Raw genomic sequence first — 16,920 nt, forward strand, 5'->3', positions numbered from 1 at the left:
CCACTGAACCGAAGTACAAAATGTTATAAATAGATGATAAATTTGTCGTATATGTTGTCCATGATAAAATCCTAATTTTTTACACAGTTAATGTATAGTGTACAAAGAGCAAAATTCTGTAATATAGTAAATTCATCCTGCTCGTTTATAACCGTATGTGTAGTGTAAATATGCTACATTTCTGCCATCTATCGTGAATATACTGAAATTCAAAGTAAAATAAAATTGATTATTATCATGGCAGTATAATCACTGGTGAAATAATATTTTTGTTGTGAATTTTATTAGTAATCGATTAACTTAAACATTTGCCATTTACTTAATGTTAATTCTACAAGACAAGATGATTTTTATAATTTAAAACATTTTGTTTTATATTATTTCAACAATATTTATGAAAAATGTCGGTATTCTTCGTGAATACGTAAGTAAAACTGGTTGTTTCTGTATTATTAGGTTATATATATTTTTTTTGTATAATCTTGTAATTATTTAAGGAACGTTGTAAGAAAAGTAACACATTACTGTACGAAAATATGGTATATTTTGAATAAATGATTATCCATAATGTAAATAAATATATTACTTATTGTCCTTATTGTGACTTATCTAGTAACCAGGATAGCGAAGTTGAAGGTGATTCGAATGGAGACTTACAAATAGCATCACCTGGTAGTTCTGAAGCTCAACAAGCATTGGCTCAGTTTTGGCCGAAGGTCACAGAAGAAATTAAAAAAATCACCACTGTAAATAACCATTTAAATATTACAAGTGTTATAATATAATTATAATTTATTACTATTTATTTCATATTTATCATTTAATTTATAGATGGACCTAAAAACACAATCATTGCCATTAGCCAGGATAAAAAAGATAATGAAACTAGATGGTGATGTAAAAATGATAAGTGCAGAAGCTCCTATGTTATTTTCTAAAGCAGCAGAAATCTTTATACATGAATTAACATTGAGAGCATGGGTTCATACAGAAGATAATAAAAGACGTACTCTGCAAAGAAATGATATTGCAATGGCAATAACTAAGTATGATCAGTTTGATTTTCTAATTGATATAGTACCTAGAGACGAATTAAAACAAAGTAAAGCACAGACTGAAAGCACTGTACGTACTTCTATGAACTCAGATCAAGTTCATTACTACTTCCAATTAGCACAACAACAAGCTTCTGCCAACCAAAATGTGCAAAGTAGTAATGCTACTACGCAACCTATACAAATTGTTCAACCTTCTACTGGCCAGATACAAACAATCAACATCGGCAGCCCTGTAGAACAGGTATATATTTTATTCTTGTAAAATATTCTAATTTTGTAAAACAACATGGTATTTATTAATCCAACCCATTAATTATAGGAAAGTACTACTGCAAATACAGCACAGACTGTAACAGTACAAAGTCCACAGCAATCATCGGGCCAACAAATTATACAATTACAGCAAACTCAACAAACGCCTACGACTCAAACAGGAGGTATACAAATTGTACAACAAATTGTGACACCTAGTGGAGAAATTCAACAAATACCAGTATGTATATTTTTTTACTCACTAATATGAATTTATTATTTGCTTATACATTTTTTTTTCTTTATAATTTCAGATACAATTAACGCCTCAGCAACTTCAAATGATTCGAATGCAAGTACAAGGTGGAAGTAATCAACCAATCATAATTCAAACTGCTCCTATACAAGCTCAACCTCAGTTAATACAGGTTGCGCAAGGTGCTCAAGCACCAGTATTTCTACAAACTAGCGGAACTGACAATGAGTAAATATTAATTAAACTTAAGGGACATTTAATGTTTAATATAACAATCCTAATCAAAGGAACCGGAGAAAACAGTAAAAATAAGCTTGTATGGTAAGGAATAAAATTTTTTGTAAATTATTCCTAAAACGAAAGTGTTTCCTAACTTTTATCCTCATTACACCATGATATCATAAAAATAAGTATAAAGTTAAATATAAACAAATTTATAAATCTATATCGTTTACCTAATGTGGCTTTCAAAATGTAATATACTATAAATAGATGATTTTAAATTTAGCAACTAATATTACAATTTTTAATAAGAGTGAAATTCTGTGATCATTTAAATGTTTTGAGAGCTGTTTCCAAGGATGAATGTATGTCGCGGAGCGGTTATAAGATGCCGATCGAAGGGTTGTCACTGAAGCGAAATGAAGTGAATTGAAGCGAGGTAAAGTGAAGAATAAAGATAAGCAGCCAACGCAAGATGTAATCTGATTCGTACGTCGCGTTCCTTAGCCGTTGGCTGCTTCGCATGGCTGAGCTTAGGACTGGCTGGTGCAACTTGTATTATGTTTCACGTTGCTGCGGTTCTTGTCTGGCAAGTCTTGAACTCGAAGCCTTCAACAGTTTCGAAACGTCACGTAATAATAAATATATCGAAATTTATCCACTTACAAATTATGTTGAACCGTTTTTGATAACTTAATCAACTAATGCGATAATCTAACGAAATGTCCCATAAACGTTGAGAAACAAAACTTATGGATTGAAGATTATTTTTATGTAACTACTTCTTTTTTACAATTATAATAAATATAATACTGTTGACATTACATTATAAAAAGTTAATTATCTTTGTATCTATTATTTTGAATGAAAGACATTATAGACAAAATACCGATAAAACGAAATATATTAAAAAAGTAATTACATATATTTATACATTTCTGAAATCATAAAAAATCATTGTGAAATAAAACGTAAGCATCAAACATCATCATCAAATGATTATAGCTCCATAAATATTTTCATCGCAATGACGAATAACGGAAGGACGAGTGCCCTAAGCAGGAAGACTAAGAAACGAGGAAGAGAGTAAAGAAGATGGTGGCACGTCTTGAAGTCTTTTTATTAGCACGGAACAAAGATGTGCTCCATTTAGTGACGTTGCCACCATGGTTTTGGTTGCCATGGAAACCTTGTGCACGCAATGTTGCAGTCTCAAACGTACTCTTCAGAGATTTTAATTCTTACTTCGAGAACGCTCCGATGGGTCCTTCCACCTCGCGATCTACGCCACTGCTTGAATACTCGGATTTCACGACATGTTTACAAAGATCCTAGAGATAAGTTGAGAATGGCCGCCGCAGCCCATGCCTCCTCCATGGGTGTAAGGTGACAGCTGCCTGCGCCTGCGTTACATGCACACAGGGTGTCCGAAAATTAGCTTGCCATCTCGTTCATGATTTATGCACATGCTAATTAATTAAGAGTGCCATTCGCAAGCGCGTATAAAATTCATTACGTGTATCTTAATTCTTGATACTATGAATTAAAGCTATAAATTCTATAAGATATTAATTAAGACTCATGTATGTTACATATTGCATATAAAAATTTATCAAATAAATTTTCATTGAAGATTAAGTAAGATAAATGAATTACCTTTGTTACAAACAATCCAATAATGGTAAAATTTCTTAGTTATTGTCTTGTGAATGAATAATTTTGTATTATTCGCACTAACAACAGATTTTCTAAGTCCTATAATCATAAAAATGTTGTCTTTCTAATTATGTATTTTCAATGCAATGAATTACATCAGCAACAAAAGATAGTATTTTCGAATTGTACACCCCATATAAGCTGACATACGTTCGTATATATCTACCTAGGCGAATCCCCTGGTGTGTGTGTACAATCCCCACCCCTACGTACACATACATACGAAAGAGAGAAATATCTCCCTTACTTAGCTGGGGCTGAACTCACCCGCAGGATTTCTACACGTGTGTGCACTTATTTTAGCAGGATCTTATCGTAAGGATGTGTCGTTCGACGAGAAACAAAAGACTAGTTTTTTAACCAAAAAGAAAAGCACTTTCACTTCTTTTTTTTAAGCTATTCCGATTGATGGTAGTTTTTTTATATTTAATATTTTATCCAAGATATAAGAAATATAAATAAAATTTGTACCTGAAATATAAAAAATTTATTTTTTGATTTTATAATACTTACAACTAAATTAGTACTGCTATAAGACTTACCATCAATTTTTCTTGTAAATAAAAAACTGCAGCAAAGTTTAACGAACGCACTTCAGTTGTGTAAACATTATCTTACCCATCGTTTTCTCTTTTTTAAACATACAAACTGTTTTGATATTATATCAAACTTCAACTCCAATTCCAGAACGTAATGCACAAATCCACTGAAAAATGGAGGATCATGTTCCCTAGTGAAAATAAAAACAAATATCTAATTATCCCAGTGAAAAGAATAACTTTTATAAATCAGTATTTTGTTAGAAATAAAAAGATAATGGCGATTACCTTTTCCGTCAATATGTCTGCCAAAATGGTCGACGAGACCCATTCGATGAAAGTCAGTTTATTTCGGTAATAAAAGGCATATGTACCTAAGTTCTTGGGCCTGAACAAAGTAAATAGTCTACCCTGTACTCGTGCATTTTTGTTAGAGTGCTTGGGTCGTGCACCCTTGGGTGGTCGTGCGCACATCGGAGCACACCATTTATTCGTTAGAAGGATAGACCACAAGTCTCCCGCATCTTCAAGATTCGCACAGTACTTACTTGCACGTCGTCTTATTTATCTGCACACAAGAGGGTTCCTTGAGCATATATAGCATGAAGGTGCCATTATATCATAAAGGTACTAACCCCCATACCGCCTCCTTTTCCTTCGCTAAGACAAAGACTGCCTCGACCAACCCACAGGATGTCGACGCCATGTCTCCTTCACGTGCCTCTCTTTATTACCTTCGATCTCCATCGAACGACTCTTGGGAAACTCGACGAGATCCATTTCGCGTAACGCTCCATGGGCTATATTGCATTTGTATCCGTGGACCATCGGGACACCAGTTACGTAGCTATTTTTCTTTCTTTTCATTTTATTTCAGAGATGCTGTGCGACTTGATCATTATCGTTACATCCATCCGGCGAACATAAACAGTGGATTCATTTTTGTGGATCAAGTTTGATCTAATTATTTCATAAAAAAGAATATTTTATAAAACTAGCTATGCTTTTTTTAATAAAAGTCGAGAGTATAGTAGTGCCGAATATTTATTAACACTAAAACTACCACAAAGTCAAAGTGATTTGTTTCAGATATCTTATTTTTGCAATTTTTTAAAATATATTGCTGCTTTTGACAAAATTTATGTTGACTTTTATCCAGATAAAAATATAATTGTATATAATTATGTCTTTATCGTACCACTAGAACTATTATCATTTGTATATGATATATTCAGTTACTTATTATGAGTCAATAGCTTTAGTGTTAAAACATTTTTCAACTTACCCAAAGACGTTTTGTTTTCATGAAAAGTCGATACGATTCCTAGGTAAAGGATCAATAAAGCCAACTTAGAAAAAAAAGTTGTTGCAGTGTATACCTAAAAATTTATATAAAATAAAATTTCTGAATATATTTCGGAGATGTCTAGAAAGGTACCTTTGATTTACCTGAAATCGGTAAAGATCCCTCCTATCCGTTGTACTGTGAAACTACGGTCAGATTAGGTATACTTATCTGACCCTGCCGCACTTATCCGTTATTATGTAAAAATTCTAATCCCCTTTTGTCATTTCTTGACGGGCCATTCTGATCGAGATATTTTTTACACTTCGATGAATCTTTTGTTTATCTTTCACAGGTACTACTTAGGTCAAAAGCGCGTTCAACACTTCCTCTCACGAATAAGCATCAGGAAAAAACGAATTCACATAATCATATTCGCCACCGTGTGCACTTTGATGCGAGAAATATTACGTATCAGGGATGAGAGAGTGAGATAATAAAGCAAGCGTTGCACATTCTCTATCCCGCATTCGAGCACATTCTTCTTTATCTCACATTTCGTTTTGCTCTTTCTTCGACGTCAATTTTAGGATGATCACTTCTTATTCAAACAGATTGCCATATTTTTCTAAATAATGCAAAGGAACATTAAATATCAACAATAAAAGGAATAAAATGCTCAAAGTAATAAAATTAATATAACTTGTATACAATAAATTTTGTAATAATTTTGTTGCTATGTAAACAGTCTATAATAATAAATTTCTAAAATACCTTCTATTGGAGACTTTTTAATAATGTCAAAGTACTATTTGTAAACAATTATAAATGTAATAAAAATAGGTTAAGATACATACGTGTTCCAATTTATATAAATAATTAAAAGAATATATTTTTTAGTCCATAAAATAAGACGTCGCGTAAAAAGTAGTTTTGAAAAATTTCACGGTAACATTATCTAAACTCTCAAGGAAATTTGAGAATCCATCTAGTTCGTATAAAACGCGCATCGGATGTAAGAGCAGGTGGTGCGAAATTAGGTTGCTACCCTTGTCTCGCAGCATCCTGATTATCATAGTCAAAAATATTAGCTTCGTCTCATGGGGGACATTTTCATTACGTGAAACCTTACACCGAGAAAATATTCACGGGTTAGGATAATTAGCAAAAAGTCTGATTTTCTTCCAATTCGCATACCATACTGCAACATATTCCTAGAAAAATGATATGAAGATATATAACGTATATAACATTTATATTATCGTCATTCTTTTGACGAGAGATAATTGAAAAACAAACATAACCCAAAAAGCTACATTTAAAAAATACCGTACATAAAAATAAATAAGAACCATCATCGGTTCATCTTTTGTTCAAAAATTATTTTTATTTTAACGCGTAATGACAGGTTGGACAAACATCTCGTGCCACTTTTATCGCGCCACAATCGATAAAAAAGCAAAAAAGAAAGAACATTCTCCTTCCAAGAAGGCAGCGAGTATGACGTAGGGCCGGTGGACCTCCCGTCAAGAATTCTCTATCTCCGATTATAAAACAAAGGGGGAAAAACGTACGCGTACCTTGTGAACGCCACGCAAAAAAGAAAAATAACATGGACGATCGTTGTCGCATCACATCTCCACCACTTACATTGAAAAACCTGTCCCGTCGAAAAAAGGATGTTAATTCCAAAATAATCGGAGTGTACGCCGCATGTTGTCGAACAATACGGTAAACCGCGATCTCTACAGAGGTCACTACTAATTGGTGGCTCTATGGCAACGATCTTTGGCACGTGGAGACCTCTTCACGGATTAAAATCTCTCGGCGTGAATTAGAGATGGCCACCATCGGTTACGCGTATTCTGCTGCTAATTCGTTAACCCCGTGCTGTGCATTCCTTCGCGGTTATCAAGATCGTGTGCATAGACCTTAATTACTATTCCACGATGGGTTCCTTCCTCGGGCCGTAAACAAAAAAAGCAGCGCGGGCCTGTCAGTCGAAAGCGATTCATAAAAACGAACGGTGACAGGAGGTGACAATTATTCGAACAAGGGGGTAACCTGGCTATATCCTTCTTCGTCTCGCATTTAGACTGGCTCTTTGTTGTTTCTTTTCCTTGTCTGACAATCGAGTGGCCAAGCGAGCTGCCATTAGCCTCTCTCATTCTAATTAACGAGCGACCTGTGCGCGTCCGACCAACGAAACGAGACGACGAATAGGAGTACTAACGGCAGGATGAAGATGGAGGATAAAACAGAGAAAGGAGATGAACGAAAGAGAAGGATGTCGAACGAGCCGGCCAACCACGTGACCACCGGGCGGGGGTGGCAGGCGACATTTCGCATGCTCAGAACTCCACAGGCTGCAGCATATCGCACACGGAGCCGATACCCTTCGCAGGGAAACAATAGTGTTGACTGCGTTCGCGACATAAAGAATCCATCAAAGAGCCTCGAACGGAAAACGCGTATCGGGTCGACGTAACCTCGAAACAGATCGACTGCTGCAATTCGCTTCGACTGATCGGCTCAAAACATACGTTCATGCTGGATTCCATGGTTTCACCCTTCGCGTGATACACGGATAAAGCCGTCCGAGAGATGTTTTCTCGCGAGATCGCCAGTCAAGCTCTCTCGCTCGCGTTACGTTTGTAGTTTGTTCAGACAAGTGACTTTTTGCACGGATCTTCGTTGATCAAGCGTTTTTCTTGGGTGTCGTTAGGAACAATCAGTGATAGTGCATCCGTCGCTTGTCATGATGTTCTCGTGGTTGTGGAAAGTGCGAGAAAAGTGAGAGGTAGTGTGCTTAAACTCCATCAAGTGCGCCGCATACACGCATTCGCGTATACACGACACGAGCAGAGGGATGATGATGCTACTATCAGGAGGGAAGAACCGAATACAGCTTCCTTGATCCACGAATATTCGCCGCGAAGCACCCTCGTTCTTGGCCCAGCTTAAACACCGGATACAAGGTTTGAATGAATATTCGATTATTATATTGTCCGTCGCTTGTTCCCATTTTGCAGCGATGTAATTCTTACATTTAAAATAAAAAATAACAATTTATAAGTACTACATGTATAAATTACATAATGATATTTATACATGTATATTATAGGTAACAAGTAATTTTGTATATTTTAATTTGTGAAAACAGATGAGCAAAACTCGATAAGTCATAATATCAAGAAATTAGAAATTAATATTATCTAAAGAAATGATTACTATTATCTAAAACCTGCTTTCACGAAGCGTTGAAAATAGCAATCAAAACAAACGAGGACAAGAATCGGACAAATTTGTTGATCGAGTGCCACGTGGGAAGCGCAATGTATTCCCTCTGTTTTACATGTATACGTTCCTTAAATTATTAGATGGACAGGAGTCACGCACTCTACGTGAATATGCCTCTGTACATGCACACATGTCCATAAATACATCTATAGTTACACTCACACGTGTAAATGTCATTATCAATTGAGCATGCGTAACTTATGCATCTCATTCGGCTCGTTACCAGTAATGTATTTTAATTGGCCAACCGCTGCGTAGTGCCAAGTAATTCGTACTGAAAAGCCTAGTGAAATTTTTGCTCTAGGAGAATGCCCCTTGCTAAAAGCAATAAAAACAGATCGACCAAAAACGATCATTTGAGATAAGCTTGCTGGTAGGACGAACAAAATGTTTTGGGACGAGTTCGTGATTTCCACGGTCTGTTTCATGGGGTGAGGGAGAAGAGAAGAAGACGACGAAGGAAAGCCAGAGCATTCCGGGACGGAGGAGAAGCTTTTGTCTTGGTCCCGTAGTGTAACCATCCCTTCCTTATTTTTCTTCTTTCCTCCTTTCAAATGTAAGCTGACCGCGGCCCGTGGGACACGAGTGTCGCGCACGAGAAACCTCTGGCCGCGCATTCCCCCCCTCTCTCTCTTCTCTTCTCTCCTCTCCTCTCCTCTCCTCTCCTCTTCTCTCCTCTCTCCTCTTCTCTTCTCTCCTCTCCTCTCTCCTCTTCTCTCCTCTCCTCTCTCCTCTCTCCTCTTCTCTCCTCTCTCCTCTTCTCTCCTCTCTCCTCTCTCCTCTTCTTTTCTCTTCTTTTCTCTTCTCTTCTCTTCTCTTCTCTTCCTTCTATTCTTCTTTCGTTTCGTTGCGTTTCTTTGACGGTTGACGGACAGCGGCAGAGCAACCAACTCAGCCACAATAAACACTTAGGCGCACGCTCTATTTAGATAAACCTAAGCTCCTTTCATTTCCTAATGAAAGTGGGTCTTCGTGCCTTTCCAAGAAAATAAATAATAACGTAATTTAGAATAATCTATCGATATGAAGTGAAATACGATTTAGAATAAGATCATAGAGAATGATTATATTGAATGGGTAAATAGGGTTAGATATAGAGATAAATATTTAGAGAATTTTCCGTGAACGATGGAAGATAACAATAAAGAATTGAAGATGGCAATAGGATAGTTTATATGTCTATCTCATCCTTGAAAGGTATTATTGTAAAACACCTGAATTTTCAGAAAATCTGAGAAAATTTTTATCAATATATACCTGTTTCCTGGTCCTTGTGCTAAAAGATGATCTCTTGTTAAAACCCAATTTTTCCTGATGAAATAAACAGAGAGTTAAGCTGAAAAATGTCAATGATCGTGATAGAGTAATAAATATAATAAAAGATAAAGATACGTATCATAGATATCATAAATAAATGTAGTCATTATTACTTATTTGGCCCATATGATGATACTCCTTTGGAAATACAATGGCTTCGGAAAAATAATTCGTCGAAAGTTAAATTAACTTTCAAAACCTTTTCGCAATCAAACCTGCCAATTAAATATAATTTTCAATGAATTAGTTTTTACCTCGATAGCTTTTTTTCGTTTAAATACTCACCAACAATACGCTAGACATAAAAGCGTGATAACCATAAGGTATACTATTTCAAACAAGATCAATTAATTCCGGTAGCCAAAAACTGTTAACCAAAATCAACAAAAACCGTTTCCCTTGAAAACCTATCGAGACAAAAATCAAACTCTCGATTCGAGAAACGAATGGTTACAGTTATCCGTACAGGTTAAAAGTAACAGTTTCACCGATCATCGTGGTACAGTGTTCGGCGAGAAATTCGGATGCAGTTTGCGCGCGTTTTTCTTTTCCACGCTTTTCCGGTATCATCCGATACAAAAGGAAAAAACGAAACGACGATCCACCGTGATCGTTTAATATCCCGTGCGCTGTCCATTGTTTCAAACGATTAGTCGACTATTTTTTCCCGACTTTCAACGTTGTCCGAGAAGCGTGTACGTTTTCGGAAAGAAAAATCGAGCGACTCTCTGCCTGTTGTTCAAACACATGGCCGCGCGCTAATTGATTCATCGTCGTGTTCCAGTGAGCGACGTAACTACCAACCGACGCGATGCGTGTCACGGGGAAACAATTGCTTTCATACCCGTACACACAAGTACATACGTATATATCCACATGTCCACACATGGGGGATCGAGTATCTCCGATACGATTGTCTGTACTTTTCACGAAACGATCGTTGCACTGACAATGATTTATTCAATTACAAACATCCGACAGAAAATATTTACCCGCGCCCGCCGCGACACTATTGCCCCCTCGTAGGGGAACGCGTAATTAATCACGAGCCCTAGTTAGATTCGATTTGTTTACAGAATTATAATTTTATTTGATTTTTCCTTTTTCTTTCGTATCAAAAAACTAATTCTATGCAAGGAATAATTAATAATTTTGGCTTTCATAGGCGGATAAATTGTTATTTATAAAAATTGAAATTTTTTAAATCTAGTTACTTTTAAAAAGTTCTAGTTATTTATTTTATAATATTTGCTGAATTTTTCATTACATCTTGTGTTTTTAATTGTTTAACTTTGGTATTGAATGCATACAATATCACGGTGCAAGAAAAAAGTTTGTAAATAACAGGTGTCAATTATTTTGAGAATATGCAAATTTAATTTGAAATATGTTCTTAATTCAAATTGCCGATTGTTCTTCTATAATAATTTAACTCTTTTCCTTGATGTTTTCAATTAAATAATTTAAATACTGTATCGGATAATTGAAAGTCGTGAAAATTTCTTTAATTTTATTATGCGAGGTACGTTTTGGTATATGTAATTACAATCGCCTTTACGGTAGGTAGCGTAAGAAACTGTGTATACATTGTTAGTTTGTTGAACTTTACCAACGGTAAACAGTTTTGAAATCCTCTTCCGCTTGATAAATGGTAATTTACAAACGAAAAGTTCAGTAACCTTCTATACGTTTGAATATCGTTAAAAAAATTATACCGAAATCTTAATTCAGTCTGAGTTGATATTCGACACTTTATTAATATCTGAATTAATATTTAAAAGCATTCTAAAATCTTCTAAAATCTCAATCTTTTTCAAATTCGATTTAAATTTAGTTTTCACTAAATGAAAGAAAATTTTCTTTGAATTTCTAATCGATTATTATAAACTTTTGTATCGATTACATTATAAATAATAATATACATGCATGTATATTTGCAATAATATACGTACACGAATGTAAAGCATATTTCCTATATTTATAATTAATATCTACAATTATAATTATTATTAAATTTGAATTCATATGAAAAATATAGAAGATTCATTATATTAAATTTATCTAAATTACAAAGCCGGTATTAGGTAAGAAAGTCAAGGAACTAATTCGTTATACAACAATTTTCTTATCCAAATTCTTAACACGAAAAATTAACGAAAAATTTCTTTACTCTCCGCAGTTTCAAAATTACCTAGGCTCACCATTCCATCTGCTGAAACTTAGCCTTCACTCTATGCAGAAAAACCCACTCAGGCAGTCGGAAAATAAAACAGCTGTCGCAGAAATGCAACAAAGACACCCACTTCGAGTTTTCTGTCTATAAGAACAAAAGACGTACAGGAAAATAAGTGAACCTGACAAAATAGGCTTTTTGGAGGCCACTCTCGAGCGCAGCATCATCAGCAGGCAAACCAATCCGCAAACACAGACCCGACCACAGAGAATAGAGAGAGTCGACTAGGATCTGTCCATAAATAGATCGGAATTTAATCTCGCGGACGCGGTACGATATCATTACGATATCGTCGGTGTGAAAGCGCCCTTATGCAAGAGAGTCTCTTTTTCGATGTATAGTGCACTGTGAAGTATATAGATACGGATAAGGGCGGAGCACGAACAGATATAGCGACTTGGCAACATAAAGAATACATAATGTAAAACGTCGTGAAAGGAGGTTTCATTGGCTGTTCTCGAAGGTTCCTGGTGTACGCCTACCCATCTGGTCACTCCACCTCTTCGACACGCAATTGGCAGACAATAACGAAGCTGCCCGCTTCGTACACTAACCCTTTTCCCATCAACCGGAACACCATGGAACCGAGGAACACTTCGTGATCGGCTACCGATTTTGGTCAACCTATTTTTCTTCCTAGACAATGCAAAATATGAAAGAAATCTTCTTTAATCTCCTTAGAAACTTGAGAAGTTCTCAAGGCTAGGAAAAGATGATTATTTGTTATTCTTCTGAGGAAGATAATGTACGTATGTATCATGTAACGTTCATCTTAACTATTCCTGAAAGGATATTGTTCATTAATGGAATACTTGTTCCTAACAATGTACTTGAATCGAAGAAACACGAAATTTGCACGTCTGTGTGTGTGTTTGTATATATGTATACATGTGTGTCAGTAACGATATAACATATTAACAAGTAGGAAAAGTTGATTAGACTGAATTTATATTCTGGTTACGATTTAAATCATTTAGACGTCGTTTTTTAATACTGTAGGCGATTCAATGTGTAATTGAAAAATTCGATGAAAGTATCACGTAATGGTTGACCAGTATGAAAAATAATGAAAGTACACCGAAATTCCGCTCTAGGGAGTTTCATAGAAAACATGCTTTGCTTCAATGCAAATAAAGGGTCGGTGCTTTGTCGTCTATTGTACCCCTTATAGTACAATGTTGATAAGTGTCTCTTGAAGGCAAGGTATTTTCTCTATTGTTCATATAAAATGTCTATTTTCGTAAAGATATATATGTACATACATAAAGAAATCTGTATTTTAAATATTAAAAATTCTTTTTCTTTTATAGTGTTTAAAAATGGCATACTCCATCCAAGTCTGATCGCCAAATACAGTCTTGAGACAAGTAATGAAATATGATGTTTAAATTGCGCAAAATGCGATTACATGTATAATAATTGCATGACTCATCGGGAAATTGCATAAAAAGAAGAGGGAGAAAATCCGATCGATGCGTTACTCCAGATGTCCTTCGTTTACTAAAGCAATTGAGCTATCCCATCAACAAAATTCTATGATTAATTGATCATATGACTAATCGATCATTCGCTGGACGCGTTACGAAATTCAATGTTTTAAATGAAACCTTAAAAGCAAGTCCAGAAATAATGGTAGAATGTTCAATTATGAAAGGATTCAGACTGCTTGGTACCCTCCATATTTTCAATATTAAACCGAAAAGTATCTTCGATTACTCGCCGATGATCAATTTCCATTCGTTCCTTATCGTAAAAATCGACCCACTATTTTATGAAAACGTCCCTTCTATAAAAAAACATATTCTAAAATTACATTAAATTCTATATTACGAACTTAAAATGGTCCACGATCCTTTACGATATTTTTCGAAGTAAAATAACAGAAAATTATATCAGAGTAAAATTGCGAACAAATTTTCACGAAATTTTAACATTAAGCAAATATCTCTACTTAATTTTCTTTGAAAATTACATATTATACTTGTCGCACTTGCAATCTACAATATTATTGTACCAAATGATCGAGTGTGTACACTGTATACGATATACCAAAGTGATTATGACTTGAAAACGATCTACAAACTTCACTGTAAAATTACAGAAATTACAGAAGATTTAAAATACGAAATTGAATCATGAACTATCAAATTTTTACGAAAGTACCTCAATTACGGATAACCCTAAGTAACTCTGTTCTCTTTGAAAGGTGTGATGGAAACTACATATTAATCATATTCGTTGCATTTCCGATCCTGAAAATCGCCGTACTAAATAACAAGCCCATCCTCTTTTTCAGGCAGAGTGATATGTTAACCGAAGACAATGATCCGACGAAACCAGCAGGCGTTTTAGACAATGCTGGCAACGTGTCTTCGTCGACAGATGCCTCGGTACAGCACCCTCGAGCCGCAAACAATGGTAAATAAAGCTCCTCCATTCGGGGTCCATTTAAAAGGCCACCCTTTTAAAGGTCCATTTACAATCACGCAGCCATTTCTCTTCCTTTTTATTCACCTATTTATTCATTTATCTATTTATTTACCAATTCTTCCCAATTCCTTCCATCTTATCAATGCAACGCGACGATGAGATCTTGGACAAAACAAATTGCAATTTTCTTATTCTTTATCCACTTCTCTATTCACTTTTGTCTAATTATTTACGTATTTCTAGTTCTTTCCACCCCGTTCCTTCTTCTCCACCCCATCAAGATGATACAAAACCGCGGTGTTGGGATTTTGGACCTAAAAGAATTGCAAAACTCGCGTTTGTAAGGTAGCGAGCAACGTCAATGATAGCCGAAACCGGACCTGCAATAAAACGGTTTAAATTCGACGTTTCGAAAAGGCTTCCGTCTGTATTTCCCACTTCCCTTTTTGCGTGTGCCGCCGGTCGATTGAATTAAAACGAGAAACCCGGTGGCTGACGGTGCACCGTCGGGTTCTTCTCTTCTACAAAATGCCGAGATCGAGATGAACAGGTAGCTCTTTTATAACGAGCCATGGCTAATTGTTGGGGAAATTAATTACGCGCCGCAGTTTGAAATGAAATTAAATATCCTCGCCAGGACAACGGCCGCCTTCCTCAGACCGAGGAACCAGTTTCCGTCGTGTTAGAATTTTGATTAGTAGCTTGTTGAAATAACTCGAGAACGGCTGTGTTCGATATTGTACACTTTTCTTGAATCTTTCTGCTACTGGGGAAATATCGCCAAGCGTTTTTCGACCATTCAGTATCCCGTTTCCGAAATTTTTATCTTCCAAATCTCTCCTTTCTATTTAAAAAACAAACAATCGTTTGCCTCTTACCTTCTCCTCCATTTTGTTTCTGACTCCTTCACCAGCCTTTATAAAGTAACTTGTTTTAGCTGAGAATATTTTTAAAAACCGAATAATTAAATTATTTACACCGTAACATCTCGGTTACTGTGTTTCTGCGTATTTTTAAAACATATTTTGCGAAACTTTGCAACGACTGAATTTATTCGACCGTCGCGACTCTTTAAAATGGCGGAAGGAATTTAGAAGAACAGTAAAGTTTCGTTTAAGATACCAAATAGAAAGATAGATTCCCTTTTCTTTTTCGACTTGGACCATTGATGATAATAATCGAGCATTGATAAGTCAGGACAGAGTTGGAGCGTGGAAAGTGTTGTAAAGTAAAAACATGTGAACGCAAATCGTTTTACTCATACTGGCAGAGACGGAAGTCAAGAACGAGGTGCAAGATTGTCCCGAAAACGACAGCGTGCCCAGCGGGGAATTGTACATCGATGAGAATGCAGAGGAAAAGGAGCAAGAGTATCCGGATTCTATGGAAAAGGCGGACTACAGTTCGTTGTACGGAGCCAATCAATATTATAACAGGCACGTATTCCTCAAGCATGAACTGGATCGAAAAAGAATGGACATTCTTTCCTCCCAAACTCATCTTCAAACGTAGATTTAACGCTAAACTGATCAAGTTCTACATAGCTATTTCTGCCAAAGGTGTCAAATGATCGATAAAAATTGTGTTTTTTACAAGAGAATAATTAATATTTGCACGTCAATAGTCAAAATGTAACAGATAATAAATAGTCGAAGGACAGTGATAGTAAATTAACGGGATAATAGATGAGTAAAATAAATCAAAATAATTTTGGACAACGATACAAATATTAACTTCTTTCCTTTGAATTTTAAACAGAATCTAAAAAGAGAAATAATAGTCAAATTAAATGAACTTAAATCCAAGAAATAGTAGATATTAAATTTATAAACAAATATTGAAAAACGTTCATTTGATTGGCCATTGTAGGTTTAGCGTGAATTATCCCTTTTAGCAAACTCTTTTTGAACTTTTTATTATTTCAGGAAAGTCGGGTATAACTTGTTTTGATTTTCACCTGGAATATCGCGTTGGAATATTGGTGTTGAAAATAATATCAAAATTGGAACCGTATTTTAATTTGATTTTCCGAATTCCGCGCATGATTCAAAAATTTAAGGTCGGCTATACGAATATTCGCGAGACATTGTACGTACTATATAAAATTTCAGGATTCTATGTTGTATCCATAATTTTCTTCACGATTCACACCGTTAGTAGCACCTATACCAACCAATGGCGAATCACTCGTGAACTTTCGTTAACATAAATACTTTATGTTATCAGTTTATACAACTCACCTCCCTACGGATCAACCACAGCCGGGAAGAACACTTCAGGCTTGCAAAGTTCTTACCTGACCTCGTACACGA

The 16,920-nt window shown here is 35.6% G+C and overlaps 2 protein-coding genes across 5 annotated transcripts in view; both read left to right on the forward strand.

Moving 5' to 3' along the window:
• Positions 1–324: 324 nt before the first annotated feature.
• On the forward strand, positions 325–1,856 carry Nf-YC (nuclear factor Y-box C). Its single transcript, XM_017910803.1, has 5 exons — positions 325–424; positions 614–746; positions 832–1,299; positions 1,378–1,551; positions 1,625–1,856. The coding sequence occupies exons 1-5, from the start codon at positions 402–404 to the stop codon at positions 1,796–1,798; spliced, it is 972 nt and encodes a 323-aa protein (XP_017766292.1). The 5' UTR covers positions 325–401; the 3' UTR covers positions 1,799–1,856.
• Positions 1,857–7,703: 5,847 nt separating this feature from the next.
• Positions 7,704–16,920, forward strand: part of eya (eya transcriptional coactivator and phosphatase 2) — a 12,862-nt gene continuing 3,645 nt past the window's right edge. For 2 of the 4 annotated variants that reach the window (XM_017910798.1, XM_017910800.1), the window contains exons 1-4: positions 7,704–8,306; positions 14,475–14,596; positions 15,879–16,044; positions 16,835–16,914. In XM_017910798.1, coding sequence (XP_017766287.1) covers positions 14,485–14,596; positions 15,879–16,044; positions 16,835–16,914 — 358 coding nt within the window. In that variant the 5' untranslated portion in view covers positions 7,704–8,306; positions 14,475–14,484. The remainder of the gene's footprint in view (positions 8,307–14,474; positions 14,597–15,878; positions 16,045–16,834; positions 16,915–16,920) is intronic. The other 2 variants (XM_017910799.1, XM_017910802.1) reach the window with 2 other exon arrangements.

The sequence above is a fragment of the Eufriesea mexicana genome, unplaced genomic scaffold, assembly GCF_001483705.2.
Source record: "Eufriesea mexicana isolate 0111107269 unplaced genomic scaffold, ASM148370v2 scaffold167, whole genome shotgun sequence".
Taxonomy (NCBI): Eukaryota; Metazoa; Arthropoda; class Insecta; order Hymenoptera; family Apidae; genus Eufriesea; species Eufriesea mexicana.

Bases quoted from the DNA above. Each gene is read 5' to 3' on its own strand.
- Nf-YC (XM_017910803.1), top strand. From the start codon at position 402: ATGTCGGTATTCTTCGTGAATAC. The intron at 425-613 runs GTAAGTAAAACT...TGACTTATCTAG, and splicing joins TCGGTATTCTTCGTGAATAC to TAACCAGGATAGCGAAGTTG. The intron at 747-831 runs GTAAATAACCAT...TTTAATTTATAG, and splicing joins AAATTAAAAAAATCACCACT to ATGGACCTAAAAACACAATC.